Genomic DNA, 18,072 nt, shown 5'->3' on the forward strand with positions numbered 1-18,072 from the left:
CAAGTGAGAGGGAACAGTGCCAGTAGGGAATATAAAAGTTATGTGAGGCGTGTGTGTGTGTGTGTGTGTGGGTGTGCATTATGCAAATACCTGCCTGGTATGACCCTGAACAGGTAGCCAATTGGTGCTGGATAAGGAAGTTAGAAGGATAAAAAACCTACTGTGGGGCAGCACCTATAGTGTGTCTGCATGCTTTCATCTGTTTATTCAAAGCAAAAGGACTCACCTCCTCTCACTGTTAACACCTCGTCTCACTGTAAACACTAGTCCTCTCAATTCAGGTGTATTGAGAGTGGATCTACGTCAGGCCTGGACCGACCCCATTCTACTTCTGTGGTAAGTTGCCATCCTGGCCCTGGGCAACTAGCAGTGTATTTCAAAATGACTGAACCCAGTATATCAAATTGAGGTCTGGTCTAAAAGGCTAAGTGTCATTTAATACCATTTAATTGTATTTTTTTTTAACATGCTTTCACTTAACTTATCAATACGGGGTGTCGAAGCCGGTGTGGAAATTCTGGAAAAGTATGGGGGGAAAAATGCATTTTATTTTGTTAAAAAAACTTTTTTCTCAATTGCTCCAATATTATTTTTATATATATATATATATATTATTTTATATATATATATATATATTATTATTTTTTACCCCAGTGGGTTGAACCCTCCAGCTTTATCATGTGTATCTTGTGTTGTTGCAAGATGGGAACAGTTGGATTATCTCTGCTATAACATTTTAAAGAAAATATGAGAAAGTAATAATGTAGAAATTTGAAAATGGAACCACAAATAGTACAAACAAACTGTCCCATTTACCCTCACTTGAATATTTACTTAGCGATTAACAATTACTAGAACAATTTTGGTATAATGCCATGCAAAATAATGCATTAACTTTATTACATTCTCCTGTACTAGCAGTTTTTTCAGCACACTTTCACACTGCCAGCACTGAATCTCCTTATTATGTTTCAGCTATTGGTGTCACAGAAAGGTGGCATATATAATACAATGGCATCAACCTCAGTTTGAATTTAAGTTTACTTTCAAAAGGCACATTTACAGTTAATAGGTTAGATAAATATAAAGTATAGAATGGATGAACTAAAACTGGAAATGGTGTCATCGAGTTACGTCTGATTCTATGATAAGGCAACAATCACTGAAATGAAACCAACAGTCTGACATGGTGATAAGCATTGCTTGTCTCCTTATGTCAACCCCATGGCACATGCAGTAGAGGGATTTTTCACTATGGCTCAGCTGACGGGATATTGATCTGTAACTGTGACTATGTCTTTGCTTTCGTTTCTGTAGAGCTGCTATGTTACATACTTGCTGCCTGGTTGATACCTGCTCGGCAGTGTAGACAGGGTTAACACACAGCATTAGGTGTTTGAGCAGACTTGGGCATACTGTCAACTGAGGAGCTGATCTACCTTGGCATGTCGGCATGTGTCACCTACGTCCTGGGGAAATCTCCTTCAGGGTTCTCGACATTAGGTTGTTTTAAAACTGATTTGCCAGATCTTTGAGTTGCTTGTCTGCATGTCACGTTTGTGTTAGGCCGACAGCACAGTATCTACTGTAAAATGTGTGGCAGGGCTTGTCAATTTTGTTTATAACGTGCCATAAAGGTGTGACAAAGATTTTCCAGGGAACAGGTTAAGTGTGGGTCACTGTGTAAAGAATAAGTTTCGTTGTGTAGCCATCTAAAACGGGTGTTGACCTTTGACAGCTTGATGACTATATATAGCTCCATAACATTTACACCAACAAAATGTCACATTTCTCATTCCAGACAGAAATTTCATGTCCAGTTTAAAGCACATTTTAAAACACATAAAGTTGCCTTCTCAAAGCCATAAAGCTTTGTTCAAATGTTGGCAAATGTTACCACTCGACACAATGCATAATGTAGAAAAGGGAGCAGTCATATAGTTTGGCAGCAGTATTGAACACTAAACTAATAAGTTACAGTCTGGAATTTCATATCACATGTCCCAAAGATTTAGAATCAATAGTAACATAAAACTGAACATTGACAGTGCACAGTGTCAGTCATATACTCAGCTATTGTGCATGTGCAACACTTCTCTTCCTCCCACTGGTCAAAACAGTGGAGCTGTTGATGTTCGGAGATTAGGTTTGGGATGCAAATGTTGTGGTTAAAAATGAAACATGCCTTTTATAATGTATACAACACTAACTGCAAATGTGAAGAGTGTAAGGGAGTAAAGTCCTTACAAAATGCTAAATCAACTGACATGAAATTTGCAGCTGTAATATATAAACTCAACTGATTCGTAAGTTAAGGTTGACTTCAGGACATGAACAGCGGTCTCCTGGGCGAAAGTCTTTGTTTGTTTGACCCATTCATCAACCCCATTAACCCCCCACCCTGGACTTTCCTAATACTACGTCACTTGAGTTCCTCCTTTGATCCTGTCATAAATACTACAGTTACTAGAAGTCACCTCCTAACAATAAACGTAAATATGTGTCATACTGAACTGACCCATGAGGCTGTTTTATGGCAATGGAGAGTCTTGTATCTTTTGTGGGCAGCTTACACAACCCATACACTGTGCTGACATATATAATTTCTTTGTGTTGCTACTTGTTAGTGTCCATAAATGGTTTATTAAGCATGGCTAGATAAATACATTGATTTAAATTTGATGCAATCCTTAAAATTGTAAAATGATTCTGTTTGCTTTAGCAGAAACTTAATACAACCCTGATATGCTGTGAAAAGTAAACAATGAGGGAGATATCAATGAGATATGATTGACTGATAAGACTGGAGTACACATGCATGCGTTGTTTCTTGTGAAGCCCTCCTGTTTACGTAGGGAATCTCAATCCAGTGTGGGAATGGGGCAGTCCACCACTGGTAATCAAAACTTCTATATCGAGAGATAATTTGTGAATATAAATACATTAGCAAAAAATGCAGTTTGGTTTCATGAAAATCTTAAGGATTATAACTTCAATGTTGTCATATTCAATCCAATTAAACAAACTGTGCAACATATTTGATATATTACCAGAATTTCTTGTTAATATTTGAAGTGAAATCAAAACGTGACCATTAGAATATTTTAAAGCATGTTATTTTGTGTCTCGTTTGACACCAGAAAGCAGTAAGTGTATTTTTTTCTTTTTCAATTGATCCATACAGTAAGTTACTCCTCTGCGGCCTCAGCCTCTGGGCCATGGTACATCAGAGTGTATCAGCTACAATATGAGTGTTACTCCATCCACAACCCTGGACAGCCAGCTGACTGCCAACTGGAGCCCTACACACTCCTACCCTGATGGTGAGGCTTGTGACCGACACTAACACACTCTTCAGTAAACTTAGCCTATGCCTTAACGGCATGATGCATGCACTCCTCACTGACGTAAATCAGTTAATTCAATTGTCTCAATAAAATCCTAAAATGCCTCAAGATAATATGCCTATTTGTTCTGCTGAAGGATTCTGATTGCTCTCTGTTCAACAATCCAGTTCTCTCACTGGATATGAAACTGAAATACGAAATGGAAATCATTCAACAATTAACAACTGATGTATCATTCACCCAGAGCTTTGTAAAACAAGTCTTGATTTAGAGATTCCCGACTGAGAAGTAGCTCAACAGCTTTTTCAGTAAACTACTGTGCAGATTAATTATTGACAAATACCTCCAGTAGCGGAATTCATGTTTCCCTCATCAGATGCATGTTTACATTAAAGTAAAGATTATTCACTGTTGTAGACAAATGCGTTTCTTAGAATGTTTCCATACATAATCATTGATGTCTGCCTCCAGTTCCGATGCTGACAGGCAGTTACACAAGTCGCCTGTGGCATCGTGACTCCCAGCCTCAGTTCTGGAGTAAGTACCAGGTGTGGGAGTGGCTGCAGCAGGTCATGGACATGAACCAGATCGATGCCTCCAGCATTCCCTTCCAAAACTTTGATATGGATGGACATCAGCTCTGCAGCCTGAGCTACCAGGACTTCATCCATGCTGCCGGCAGCGTGGGATCCATCCTCTTCCAAAGCATCACAGAGCTAAAGTGGAGCGGTGCGTCTGACAGTCTGATAGGGGTCTGAAGGGAGGGGGAAGGAGGATGATTAGTCGCAATAAAAGAGAAGCCGGGTGATTCGAGTTGAGTCTTGCCGAGGAAGGATCAGAGATCTAGTCAGGGGTCGCACTGTGTGGTGCTGTAGAGGGGGCGAGATACTGCTTAAAGCGAGGGAGATGATGGATTTGTTGTTTGCTCTTGCTCGAGTGGGTCTCCTAACAAAGCACAGAGGGGGTGTGAAGCAGAGACACAAGCTGGCTCATCCACTGTTTTTTAATTAGAGTTTGAGGGGTATTGTAAAGAAACTGGAGTTCATAGGCCTGAGGCCACACCTTTGGGTTTTTAACTATAACTTTTATGTGTGAAATGTGGCTCAGAGGAAATTAAAGCAATACAATGATTCAAGTGTAATAATATGTGGTAAGTGACATAAGCACATCATAGTTTACCTAACGTCTAAAGTTATGGCATTTCAAAACAACAGTGGCAGAAGACCAGGCAAAACAGGTTTAACCTCCAAGTTACAGAGTCTTCAAGGTGAACCAAACTAGAGCACAATGCTGCTATTGTTGCCAAAGCTGAGAGAAACCTGTTCAGTTTCTCGGTACAAGGTGCCACATTTTCATACATCAAATATCATTGTGAAACAGTTTGGCATACCTGGGTATCATGGTGGTAATTTAATAATCATTGGTAATGAATATTAAGATTTGTTGTACCTTATTGGTAAAATGTTCTGTTTTTATTCTTAAGAACAGGTCATTTTAATAACATCAATTGCACTTGTTTTACCATTTGTTATTGAGAAAGTAATACATGTTTTGGCCTGTTTGCGCCGGGAATACAGAACCATCCTGTTTTGGGGCTCTAAAAGTCAGAGTATCTGCATATGCCATTAAGCAACGCAATAATTTTTATCCTAAATCTGCTGAATATTTCAGACTACCTCACAGTGTAACTCACAGCATAATGCCCTAAAAAGGGCAAAGATATGGCTCATAGCGCACCATGAATGTAGAGTTAAATAATCAATCTCCACATATTATACACTGACAAATTTAATTCTCTGATTTGTGCTGATAATTGTCTTGCTTATTCCTTCCCATCCCTGCAGGCCAGTACCATATGGAACTAGGGCAACTGGACCTCAAACCAGAATGTAAGAGTCACTCAAACAACTTGTTAGTCCAGAAAGACAAAAACTAAAATGTCAACACAGATAGGTGTGTCGACAGTTTATCCGTTTATCTAAATCTCATCTAATCATTATGGCCTTCCTTCCTTTTCCCCTTTATAGCAAACTTCTCCTGTTCATTTGCAGACATCAGTTATCCACCTGGAGGTACTGTAAATACATCAGTCGGCTGCCTTATTTCAACTCATGCTTCATTTGGAATGTGATCATGTACCAAATTAATGAAATAAAAATGTCTCTGTCAACTTAGATATCTATGATCCCTTGATTCCCCCCCTCGCCCCTGTTGCATCACCTACCCCATCCAGTCCTGGTGAGGAATCTACATGATATACAAAACATGTTTTTAATGGAACCGCAAAAATAAGTTTTACAAATGAAAAAAGAAAATCGATAAAAAGGATTCAACAACATTTTGATTTTTTTTCTCTCAGATATTAAAAGGTCTTTCAGTCGTCAGGTCAAAAAACACAGTAAGTCATATAAACACATCTTAACGTATTATCTTTTGTTTGTATGCTATGATTTTTTAACCAATCGACCTACTTCCCCACAGACCCAAGGGGGACCCACTTGTGGGAGTTCATCAGGGACATTCTGCTGAACCCAGAACGAAACCCAGGGCTGATCAAGTGGGAGGATCGTACGGAGGGGGTTTTCCGCTTCCTTAAGTCAGAGGCAGTGGCACTGTTATGGGGCAAGAAGAAAAATAACAGCAGCATGACCTACGAGAAACTAAGCCGGGCAATGAGGTACACCTGCAGCTATACCACATGTAGTTATACAAATACAATAACAGACGATAAGTTATCTATTCTATAGGAAGAATTGTTGCAGAAACTGGTTTTGAATCTTAACTTTTCACTCTGAGGGAGTGAAAATTGCCTGAAGAAATAAAGGTCCTACACTTTCAATACAATCAACATCCTTCATGCACACAGGGGGTTTATTTAGTTTGCCAATAGCATCAGAAATCTGTGATGAGGAAGAAATTTCACACTGCATTGTTCCTAATCCAATTTACTTAAGCAGCTTATAATGCACTTGCTAATGAAACAGTAATAACTAAGACATTTACTTTGAAAAAACTTCAGACGCTTATAGGTGACGTCATTAAAAATTACACATTTAAAAATAAGTGAACTCAACCCTTTAAAACACATATTACCCATTGCTGATTACCTACAGTAGAATGAACAGATTTTTGAACTGCTTCATGTTTCAATTTTCTCCCAAATGAACTGAAACAAGCTTTTTCTCAGAAAATATCCCTGGCTGGTGCAATAGTCACAGTTTTACATTTAAATGAGCTAATCTAATGAGATTAATTTCATCGTAGTGCAAACCACAGGAAACTACAAAATGTGCCCACAGGTATTGTCACTGTGACCACAAATCCCATTTTCTGTTTACTGTTACAATCTGATGGCATCACCAAACAGATTGGTGCTCTCTGATAACAAAAGCAAAGGAATAACAACCAAACTAACTTAGTTTTCTTTCATTTGAATACATGTGATTAAATTTGGAGGAAATTTAGTGCATATTTTGTAAGAAAGGTTTTATATATATACAACAGAAAATCGTCTGAAAATGTTTCTATAATCCATTTCATGACAACATTGAAGAGAAAAAAATCAAGCCAGTGCTCACTGTGTCTGTCTTGATACCTTTATTACATATTGGATCGGGTAGACATAGTATGGTTAAAATAATCACAGGAACATAACTTTAATCCAATATGCTTGCTTTAAAACTCATACTGAATGGAGGGGAACACAAATTATGTAAGTTGTTCGGGTGGAAGACGGACATTGTATTAAAAATGATGAGAAGACTGAAACGATAAAGCTGGCAAAACTCTATATTTTTGTTATTGTCCACAAATCCCATTAAAGAACAAAACCAGCAACATTGGTCTTTCTCTCAATACTATCTGACATCAGTCACCTGTATGCACCTCTCATGCCATTGATTCCTACTGAAGACACTGATCTTTCAAAAAGGTAAAAAAATATATACTTTTATAATTGAAAAAGAACATTACTCAAACCAGAGGAATTTGTGTATTTGTTAGGAACCATTTTTAGCCATGGATTTCTGGGTTCATCCAAGGACAGTGTATGTGGGATCCACTTTCTTTTACTAAAATAACTAACAATGGCGATCAATGGTACAGATGAATCATTTACATCAGGCTTTAGATACACACAGTACTTGTTAGTAGGATCGATTCATTGGTGGTTTCAGATTTTTCATGAGATTTGTAATCAAGCTACAGGAAAATCACCAGACTTATCTTGTTAAGATAAAAACATCTCTTTTCATATCACACTATAAATAGTTGTAATTCATCCGGTTCAGATTTATCAGATGTAAAAGTTCTATAAGTGAAGATAACCACAAGTTATTCAATTAATACTTAATTACATTACAAAATGCAGTATTACACTGCATTCTTGTGTAACGATTCCAAACACATTTTAGATGATCCTTGTTGAATTCACTTTTTATTGAATTATTTGTCTTACAGTGTTCATCTGTCTCTGTTACAGATATTACTACAAAAGAGAAATCTTAGAGCGAGTAGACGGACGCAGGCTGGTTTACAAGTTTGGAAGAAATGCAAGAGGATGGAGGGAGTCAGACATGTAACAATTTCATTAATTTATGTATTGTTTGATGTTGTTTGCAAATATTATGTTTCATTGTAGTTTTCCTTGACGTGTTTGATAAAAATGTGTTTGAACTGTTTACAATATGTTGATAGTTGGATGTTTGCCTTACTTTTATTTCATTCCTTTCTTGTGACTGCACTGAGATGTTCTTTACTGTGCCTTTTTGAAATACTTGCTTAGAGTATCAGCATGACAGCAGCCAAACCTCACACATTTGGGTTCACATAACATAATACATTCAGAATCCTATTTGTCTTATATCTTTTTTTTCAGATACCATTAAGTCCCAAAGGAGCATGTTGATAGCATTCAAAACACATGTGACAAACAGCTGAATGTTTTGACACTGAGACTGTGAAGTGTCCTTTGGTAAAGGATGCTTGATCACTGCTGAAAAAAAGCAAAATTGAATTATAACCAATTCAATGTACTCTTGTACTTCATTCCATAAGTGGAATGAAGTACAAGAATGCATGAACAAGTGATAAATATTTACATCAACATAACAGAATGGCTGGTCTTATTTAGTTCCTTTTATATTTTGCATTCACTGAGCTTTAATGAAAGTGTGTAAATATTTGTTGACGTTTGATAAAAAATAAAGTTCATCATTGTTTTTAATTCTATGAATGTAATTTTTTCCGGATTGCATGTGTACATTCTGGGCGTCATTGTTTACACCAAGAAGAGGACAGTTCCTGTGACTTTTAATTGTTATGGGTCAAATAAATATTATGATCCAAATATCAATCAACAAGTTTAATTCAATATACCGCCCAAAATGCAGCCATTCTTTCCTGTGACTTTGTTCAATATCGTTGAGTATCGACATAGTGTGACTCAGATCCACAGCTGTTTGTCTTGTTCACACTGAATCTGTTACAAGCTTGGCTGTGAAAAGCAGTGCACTCAGAGGTCAGTTCTATTTTATCGCTGGAGTGTGAAATGCCACACTGTTAATCGGTGGTTAGTGCGTGCCGCAGCTTCCACGCTGGTTTCTGAAGGCAGACAGACAAATGACTGGGCCTCGATGGCCAACATGATAAACGCAGTGTCAATATTAGACTCCATTGTTTGGCCTGTGTTCACAAGCAAATTTGGTCTAATCTTAACTCTGATTTATCTGGCTGTTGTAACCCTTCTTTACATAACGTGGCACGGATTTACACCATGTTCGGTTATTATCTTTCCTTACGGCTTCAAAATTTCCCCACAGCACCACCGCCGCATCCCCTTTCAGTTTTGTGGCTGTGCTGTCACACACATCGTTGTCACTAACCGACACTGTCATGACGCGAGCTGGAGGAAATTCCACCATATGTAACTATTAAGAAGTAATCTTCTAGTGTCAGGCGTGATTGAATTTCTGAAAGATTGACAACAGGAAACAATCTCTGATTAGAGGAGTTTGCTATAATTCTGTTTTCCATTCACGACTGGATGAAATAAGGAAAATTGGGGACGGAGAGATGATATAATCAGTGACTGCTCCTGATTGATTGAGATTGATTGCCATATTGTTTTATAACTGCACATGAATCATGAAAGCGATGCAATTCAAACTGAAGTGCATATTCATTATATTCCATTGTTCGGATTCAGTGTTGTTACATAAAATCACACTTGGTGGTTCCTCTTGCAGCACTTATCATGACCCATATTATGCACTTTTAATTTGAAATGAACACTAAATTCAACGTAGCTGTGTTTCAATGATTCACTAAAATAAAACTTATGGCTAAAAGTTGCATACCTTTTAAAACTCAAATAATAACAGGAGCGAGATTGACCGCTTTGTAGCAAAGTGCAGCTGTTAAGCAGCCACTAACAGATGAGGTCAAGCAGTTTGAACAATGTGTGTACTATTTACCCATTACCTCAAATGCTTCATTGTATTTGTCTACCTTACGACCAGGATTTTGTGCATTGTACATGGCACAAAGAGGTGAGCATCTAATCATCAGAGGCACAGACAGACGTCTGAAAGGTTGCCTCAGTTTCACTTTTGAATAAGATGGATGCGGCCATGAGCTGTGATATGGGGACATGTTTGATGTGACTGGGTGAAGATAAGTATACAGTTAGGCAAATTGTCTGGACTGATCTAACCACTGCAGAACAAAGAGACAGGAGCTTGATTTTCCTAACAGACCGCTGACCTGTGAAGGCAAACCTAAGCTTTACATACCCTCAGTGCAAAGATCTGTGACAGCCACTGACATCAGACTCAAATTACATATCAGCTTCCTTTTATATGCAGTAATAGTATATGTGAAGAGTTTTGTGTGTGATTCACTGAGGCCTATGACTCAACTCAATGAGTCAACTGTACAGAGGAGAGGATAAGATTTGGGAAAGCCACGTTTAATTAGACGTAACAAGTATTGTGTCGGGCATTCATGGCAGGCACTGATGGCACTTAGGGAAACATGCACCCAAACCGGTTGTAATAGACCTGGGAAGGAAATAAAACTCACTCATGCAGCCGTGAAGAGTTATTTAATCCATGTGACTCACTTTGGCAATGAGTGATTTTGTTGCACATCAACTATGTGATAAGAAAAGTGCCAGCAACTGTCAAGAAAGATGACAACAAAATGCATATACAGGTAAAAAAAAATCGATTTGCCTCCAGCACTGTGTGTCACACTATAGGCTGCAAAAATGGAATAATGGCTGCCTTTGTTTTTGCCACAAGTGCCTTTATCGCTTATTGTCAGAAAATTATTTTCAGATTTGAATGAGCCACGCAAGGGCTATTTCAATATTTAAATGGAGTGCATTAATTCAATCAGATAGACGCCTGAAGGAAGAACAGGAAAGTGATGAAAGATAGGCTGAACATGGGCATAAAGACAGCCAGCTGGGATTTTGTGTCAGTGTCTCATGCCTGCTCAGTTGGGCTATTGTGTTCTCCCAGCAGATACATTGCGCCAGCTTATCAGGCCCTCTTATCATTTTCTCTTCACACTCAAATGAACCTGTAAGGCATTCAGCCCAATCTGTGAGTTGGACGGATTAGAACTGAGTCACTGATCCAGCTTTACTTTTTTGTGGGGACTGTGTTCACTGCCCAGTTAGAAATAACACACTGCTTTATAAAATTAACAAAAGTTCAAATCGAACTACTCACTTTGCCTTTATATGAAACAAAAAAACAGCCCTGAAGTCACTGTGCTCACAAAAACAATTGATAATTGTGTGAAGAAGTGTTATTTACAGTCAGATATGTTTTGATGAGACAGAAATATGAGGAAGTATTCTGAACAATGCAAAGATGTCTTCTTAGGAAGTGAATTTCCTGCTCTGACTTTGGACTTTCCATTAATATTTGTTTCCCTGTTCACTTTTGACCAATAACTCACACAATAATGTCCTTGTATGTGCTCACCGTCATAGAAAAAGTCACATGCAGGCTCATGTAATCACTGATGCGTCTTTTATAAGCAAATGTTAAGTTCAAACAAGTGGTTATGTTTTATGGCAAAAATATATTTGTGCAAATAAATGATTTTCTCGAATTCAACACCATTTTGATAAGGAAAAATTTTAATTAAAAAAGATGATGAAAATAAACATTGTATCGCATCACAGTAATTTCACATCTTGAGCTGAATCTTAATCCTATTCCAACGAAGACAAAACAACCACAACATATTAGGTTATTTTAAATGGTCTCTCTCTCTCTCTCTCTCTCCCTCTTTAACAATATCAACCTTCAACAATACAAATAGTGCACACTAAATAAGTTCATTAGAAAAACAAAATCAGTGATAAATGGGGCTACAGTGTTTAAAGGAGCTTGATTCAACATTCTGAACATTAGTTTGCAGCAAACAACTATTTGCTATGTAAAGATAAAGTGGAGTAATTCTCCCTGAGAGAATGAGAATGAAGTCCCTCTTCCTTTGTGTGTATTGTTTCCGAGCTTCTCCTTGCATTGTTGACATAGCGGGGCCATCCATGTGTGTTTTAGTGCATTTGAGCATGCACCAATGGTTAGCTCATTAACTCCTGGATTGCAACAATATGTTGAGAGCAACAGATCAGAGGCACTGAGAGGCAATCTAAATGCTAACATTATGTTGTGTTTTATTTCAATTTTAATTGGGAGCATGAGCACCTGTTCCACATTTTCTAATAACACGTTTCTAACCAAATACTTCATTATAAAAGAGAACACGTTTCTAACCAAATACTTCATAAAAGAGTTTCTAACTTCCTCTTTGTACAGGAGCCCTTCATATTACCCCCCAGCAGAGGGCAGTAGACCAGTGAGTATGGGGTTTTCGAACAATACTGAACGCAACAGAACAACAGTGTGAAGGACCTCGAAGGACCCATAGGGGTGCCTATTTTTGTGCCTGCTCATTAATCAGTAAATAAATCAATGATTATTTTCCGTGCAAATTAAATAGGCTAAAAAATCATAGGACATTTCTAAAATAGTTTTCGGGGGTTGATGATTCTCACAATATAATATATTTTTTAAATCATGCAATCTCTTTCCTTCCCCGCTATTTTACTCTCAGGCAGTTGTATGGACACGTCTCACCGACGGAGGACGACAACATGGCGGCCTCCTTGCGTCTGGGTCGTCAAGGGATTTTATTTGGCTTTAGATTATCTTCTTTTGAGAGATGTTCATGGACCAGGCATCCGTGGCAGGAGAACGTCAGGCACTTCTTCCGGTCACCGTGGATCCTCGGTGAGTGGTCGCTGTGTTGTTGTCATTTCTCTGCTTGCAGCCGCTGCCATCGATCTCCACCTCCGTTAGTCGAGTGACATTAACGCTGATTGGGTAACTTCGTTATCGTTTTTCCAAACACTATAATTAATAACGTTGTTTTTAAGTAGGCAAACTGGCATGTCGGGTTCCTGCCTGAGTAATGAGGGTGTGTCAGCCAAGAGGGTTTGACCCCACCTTGGGTTTCTCTCTCATGCAAGGCTGGGCCCAGTTCCTTTACTGCAAAGTGAAATACAGTCTATTTAGAAACTATATCAGACATAAACAGTTTATTTATTTCTTATTTGTTAGTTGTCTCAGTAGGAAATCCCAGCTGTTACTATTAACAGTGTCCCATTAATGACAGTAAGCCTACATGTACAAGACCAGCACCATCAATCCAAAGCAGCTAAATAAAGATCAGCTGTTATTCCTTTTATTATTTACACGTGGTACATGATGTAGGTAGGGCTGCCCACTCTTTACATTACATTACATTACAGTCATTTAGCAGACGCTTTTATCCAAAGCGACTTACAATCAGTAGTATATTACATATCATTCACCCATTCACACACTGATGACAGGCTACCATGCAAGGTGCCACCATCAGACTCTAACTAACATTCATGCAACATCCAGTCCACACCGATGGCAAGCCTTCGGGAGCAACTTGGGGTTAAGTGTCTTGCCCAAGGACACATCGACTGCTGAAGCCGGGTATCGAACCACTGACCTTCTGATTGGAGAACTACCTTGCTCTCCAGTACGCCACAGCCGCACTCTTAGCTGATTAGTCGACTGATCAGTCATTTTGGTCTTAGTTGTCTAAGATCTCTTTAGTTTATTAGTCGTTCTATGTGCTTTTTTATGCTGAGTTAAGTATTTCCCACAAACTAATGAAACACATTTCTGATAAACACAAGATTTAAAGTGGTGTATTTTTATTATTCTTGGTGGAGAAAATCGGTTATACAGAACTGTTGATTAAATCAACTATAGATTTTTCCAACAAACTCATATTAGTGTTAGTAGATGAAGAATTTATTTAGGCGAGGACAGCCCTAGTAGATTGGTAAATGTCCACAATCAGGTTTGAAGAATAGACTGGTCTAAGAAAAACGTTTCAGCTCAACACTTGATTATCAGTGTTCATACATCCAGGAACAAGGTTTTATGTTACACTAATTAGCAGTTTATTACTTCAGCTTTTAGGAGAGGACCAGTCAGGAACAACTTACAACTTGGCATGTAGTTAGTATTCATCACTAGTAATAGTCACAGTGAAAGAATTTAGGTCAGAAATAATTGGTTGTTGAAAGACAACTTGAGGATAACGTTAGAGGAATGTTGAAAACTAAGTGCTATGTGTTGCATAAATGATGGCTCCATTCCAAACTGTGCCATTAAGCAAGCATGCACAGTCACAGGGTTATTAACTGGCACACCTAAGTGGAATGCGGTCATCATTAGTGTAATTAAGAGCACCTGAGCTTTTCTTGCTATGGGCGGCTGTGGCGTAGTGGAGAGGGTCGGTGGTTCGATACCCGCCTTCGGCAGTCGATGTGTCCTTGGGCAAGACACTTAACCCCAAGTTGCTCCCGAAGGCTTGCCATCAGTGTGGACTGGATGATGCATGAATGTTAGTTAGAGTCTGATGGTGGCACCTTGATGGTAGCCCTGTCATCAGTGTGTGAATGATATGTAATATACTACTGATTGTAAGTCATACTACTGATTTGGATAAAAGCGTCTGCTAAATGACTGTAATGTAATGTAAATGTCAAATGTCTGCTGGTACTAAAAGCAGGACACTTGTGTGACAAAATATCATACACACACACAGAGGTGTATGAATTTACATTTTGACTGCTGTTTGATATTCATTTTTATTAATATGTTAATATATTTGTGAGAAAAGAGTCAGGCAGTTTGTTATTCATACACGCACTCAAATAAAATAAACAGACAGATAAACATGTTTAACAGTTAATGCTATTCTTACATTTCAGATTCTGAATGAAAATGTAAATATTGAAGCAAACTAAATATTAATAGCATTGGAATATACAGTGGGGCAAAAAAGTATTTAGTCAGCCACCAATTGTGCAAGTTCTCCCACTTAAAAAGATGAGAGACGCCTGTAATTTTCATCATAGGTACACTTCAACTATGAGAGACAGAATGGGGGAAAGAATCCAGGAAATCACATTGTAGGATTTTTAATGAATTAATTGGTAAATTCCTCGGTAAAATAAGTATTTGGTCACCTACAAACAAGCAAGATTTCTGGCTCTCACAGACCTGTAACTTCTTCTTTAAGAGGCTCCTCTGTCCTCCACTCGTTACCTGTATTAATGGCACCTGTTTGAACTTGTTATCAGTATAAAAGACACCTGTCCACAACCTCAAACAGTCACACTCCAAACTCCACTATGGCCAAGACCAAAGAGCTGTCAAAGGACACCAGAAACAAAATTGTAGACCTGCACCAGGCTGGGAAGACTGAATCTGCAATAGGTAAGCAGCTTGGTGTGAAGAAATCAACTGTGGGAGCAATTATTAGAAAATGGAAGACATACAAGACCACTGATAATCTCCATCGATCTGGGGCTCCACGCAAGATCTCACCCCGTGGGGCCAAAATGATCACAAGAACGGTGAACAAAAATCCCAGAACCACACGGGGGACCTAGTGAATGACCTGCAGAGAGCTGGGACCAAAGTAACAAAGGCTACCATCAGTAACACACTACGCCGCCAGGGACTCAAATCCTGCAGTGCCAGACGTGTCCCCCTGCTTAAGCCAGTACATGTCCAGGCCCGTCTGAAGTTTGCTAGAGAGCATTTGGATGATCCAGAAGAGGATTGGGAGAATGTCATATGGTCAGATGAAACCAAAATAGAACTTTTTGGTAAAAACTCAACTCGTCGTGTTTGGAGGAGAAAGAATGCCGAGTTGCATCCAAAGAACACCATACCTACTGTGAAGCATGGGGGTGGAAACATCATGCTTTGGGGCTGTTTTTCTGCAAGGGGACCAGGACGACTGATCCGTGTAAAGGAAAGAATGAATGGGGCCATGTATCGTGAGATTTTGAGTGAAAACCTCCTTCCATCAGCAAGGGCATTGAAGATGAAACGTGGCTGGGTCTTTCAGCATGACAATGATCCCAAACACACCGCCCGGGCAACGAAGGAGAGGCTTCGTAAGAAGCATTTCAAGGTCCTGGAGTGGCCTAGCCAGTCTCCAGATCTCAACCCCATAGAAAATCTGTGGAGGGAGTTGAAAGTCCGTGTTGCCCAGCGACAGCCCCAAAACATCACTGCTCTAGAGGAGATCTGCATGGAGGAATGGGCCAAAATACCAGCAACAGTGTGTGAAAAGCTTGTGAAGACTTACAGAAAACGTTTGACCTCTGTCATTGCCAACAAAGGGTATATAACAAAGTATTGAGATGAACTTTTGTTATTGACCAAATACTTATTTTCCACCATAATTTGCAAATATATTCTTTAAAAATCAGACAATGTGATTTTCAGGAAAATATTTCTCATTTTATTTCTCATAGTTTAGGTATACCTATGATGAAAATTACAGGCCTCTCTCATCTTTTTAAGTGGGAGAACTTGCACAATTGGTGGCTGACTAAATACTTTTTTGCCCCACTGTACTAGCCTTCCTTATAGACGTATGCAAACTTTATGACATTGCCAAATATCCAGCAGATGGCAGCAGCACTCAACATGACCAGAGACCACACAGGAATTTACATTTTTATGGAAACATAGTTTATTTACATGCAAGGCAGCATATCCAACATGGCCAATGAAATGCCTTATTTCAAGAAAAACATCTTACTGATGGCCTTTTTGACATACTTAACATAAATGCCAGCTTCAATTTGTGATTTTTTTAAATTTGTATTTCTTTAGTTGAATTTACGTTACTTTATTTTCAAATTGCTTAAATAAATGTGTTATAGTCGGATACATATAATCGTGGGGGGGAAACTGCTTGGTTGAGAGGACCACGTTTCAGGCAATTTTGTTTCTTCATTTAGACAATTGGATTGGATTGATAATAACATGCGCTGTAAAATATGAATTACTTTAAAGATCAAGCTCAACAGTGGTTTTGATTTTATGTTCACTCCAGTTTATTAAGCTCTTATGGTGAAACCTGTGCCAAGCAAGCACAAGGGTACTTAAGCAGCATCATATCTCAAGGACATGGTCTCATGGCTTGGATCACACAAGATAAAAAAATAAAATAATAATACTTTAATTTTATTTAGCGCTTTTCTAAGTACTCAAAGACGCTTTACATAGGGCAAGACAAACAAAACAAAAAAGAACCCAAAGGAGCAAACAAAACAAACAAACAGAACATTTTAGTAAAAAAGAAAACTGGAGAAGCTGTGCGGAATGAGTCATGTAGTGGAGGGTAGGGAGGGAAAGGGAGCAGGGGTTAGCAGGTGAAGGCGAGTTTGAAGAGGTGGGTTTTGAGGGCTTGTTTGAATGATGATAGGGTGGGAGCCTGACAGATGTGGATGGGGAGGGCGTTCCAGAGGGAGGGTGCAGCAACCGAGAAGGCCCTGTCACCCCAGGTCCGACGCTTGGTCCTGATGGTCTTCAGAGTGTTTGCGCCGGCGGACCTGAGGCAACGGGTTGGGGTGTGGAGAGGGAGGAGGTCTGAAAGGTAGGGAGGGGCCAGGTTGTTTAGGGCTTTGTAGGTGGTGAGTAATATTTTAAAGTCTATCCTGTATTTGACCGGGAGCCAGTGGAGGTTGCGTAGGACCGGGGTGATGTGTTCATAGCGGCGGGTGGAGGGGAGCAGTCGAGCGGCAGAGTTCTGAACATATTGGAGTTTATTGAGGATTTTGTTGGGAGAGCCATAGAGGATGCTGTTGCAATAGTCGAGTCTGGAGGTTATGAGGGCATGGATGAGAATTTCGGTGGTGGCAGAGGACAGGGAGGGCCGGAGGCGTGCAATGTTCCTGAGGTGAAAGAAAGCAGTTTTGGTGATGTGGTTGGCGTGGGGTAGGAAAGAGAGGGTGGGGTCGAGGATGATTCCGAGGTTGCGGACCTGGGTGGAGGGGGTGACGATGGAGCCATCAATGTTGAGAGAGAAGGTCAGGGCTGAGTGGGTGAGGGAGTTAGGGCCGATGATGAGTATTTCAGATTTATTGCAGTTGAGTTTGAGAAAGTTCTGTTGCATCCATGATTTTATATCAGTGAGACAGGTGGTGAGAGTGAAGTGGGTGACTGAGGTGATGGTCTTGGAGGAGAAGTAGAGTTGGGTGTCGTCAGCGTAGCAGTGGAAATGGAGACCATGATGACGGATGATTTGTCCAAGGGGAAGGATGTAAATGATGAAGAGGAGGGGACCAAGC

General features: G+C 39.4%; 2 protein-coding genes across 2 annotated transcripts in view; both read left to right on the forward strand.

The window, feature by feature from the left end:
- The first annotated feature begins 234 nt into the window (after nt 1-234).
- ehf (ets homologous factor) lies at nt 235-8,569 on the forward strand. Its single transcript, XM_054620491.1, has 9 exons — nt 235-336; nt 3,185-3,323; nt 3,819-4,076; nt 5,192-5,236; nt 5,375-5,419; nt 5,523-5,585; nt 5,707-5,745; nt 5,829-6,024; nt 7,828-8,569. Exons 2-9 carry the CDS (start codon nt 3,248-3,250, stop codon nt 7,925-7,927), a joined length of 822 nt encoding a protein of 273 aa, XP_054476466.1. The 5' UTR covers nt 235-336; nt 3,185-3,247; the 3' UTR covers nt 7,928-8,569.
- A 3,934-nt stretch (nt 8,570-12,503) lies between these two features.
- The window catches only part of pdhx (pyruvate dehydrogenase complex component X), a 31,219-nt gene continuing 25,650 nt past the window's right edge, over nt 12,504-18,072 (forward strand). Inside the window, exon 1 of the mRNA XM_054620100.1 lies at nt 12,504-12,658. Coding sequence (XP_054476075.1) covers nt 12,523-12,658 — 136 coding nt within the window. The 5' untranslated portion in view covers nt 12,504-12,522. The remainder of the gene's footprint in view (nt 12,659-18,072) is intronic.

Source organism: Anoplopoma fimbria, chromosome 19 (assembly GCF_027596085.1).
Source record: "Anoplopoma fimbria isolate UVic2021 breed Golden Eagle Sablefish chromosome 19, Afim_UVic_2022, whole genome shotgun sequence".
In the NCBI taxonomy this organism is placed as follows: Eukaryota; Metazoa; Chordata; class Actinopteri; order Perciformes; family Anoplopomatidae; genus Anoplopoma; species Anoplopoma fimbria.

Excerpts from the sequence above, each read along its gene's own strand:
- ehf (XM_054620491.1), top strand. The coding sequence starts at position 3,248 with ATGAGTGTTACTCCATCCACAACCCTGGACAGCCAGCTGACTGCCAAC. Across the intron at positions 3,324-3,818 it reads TACACACTCCTACCCTGATG|TTCCGATGCTGACAGGCAGT; the intron begins GTGAGGCTTGTG and ends GTCTGCCTCCAG. Across the intron at positions 6,025-7,827 it reads AAACTAAGCCGGGCAATGAG|ATATTACTACAAAAGAGAAA; the intron begins GTACACCTGCAG and ends TCTCTGTTACAG.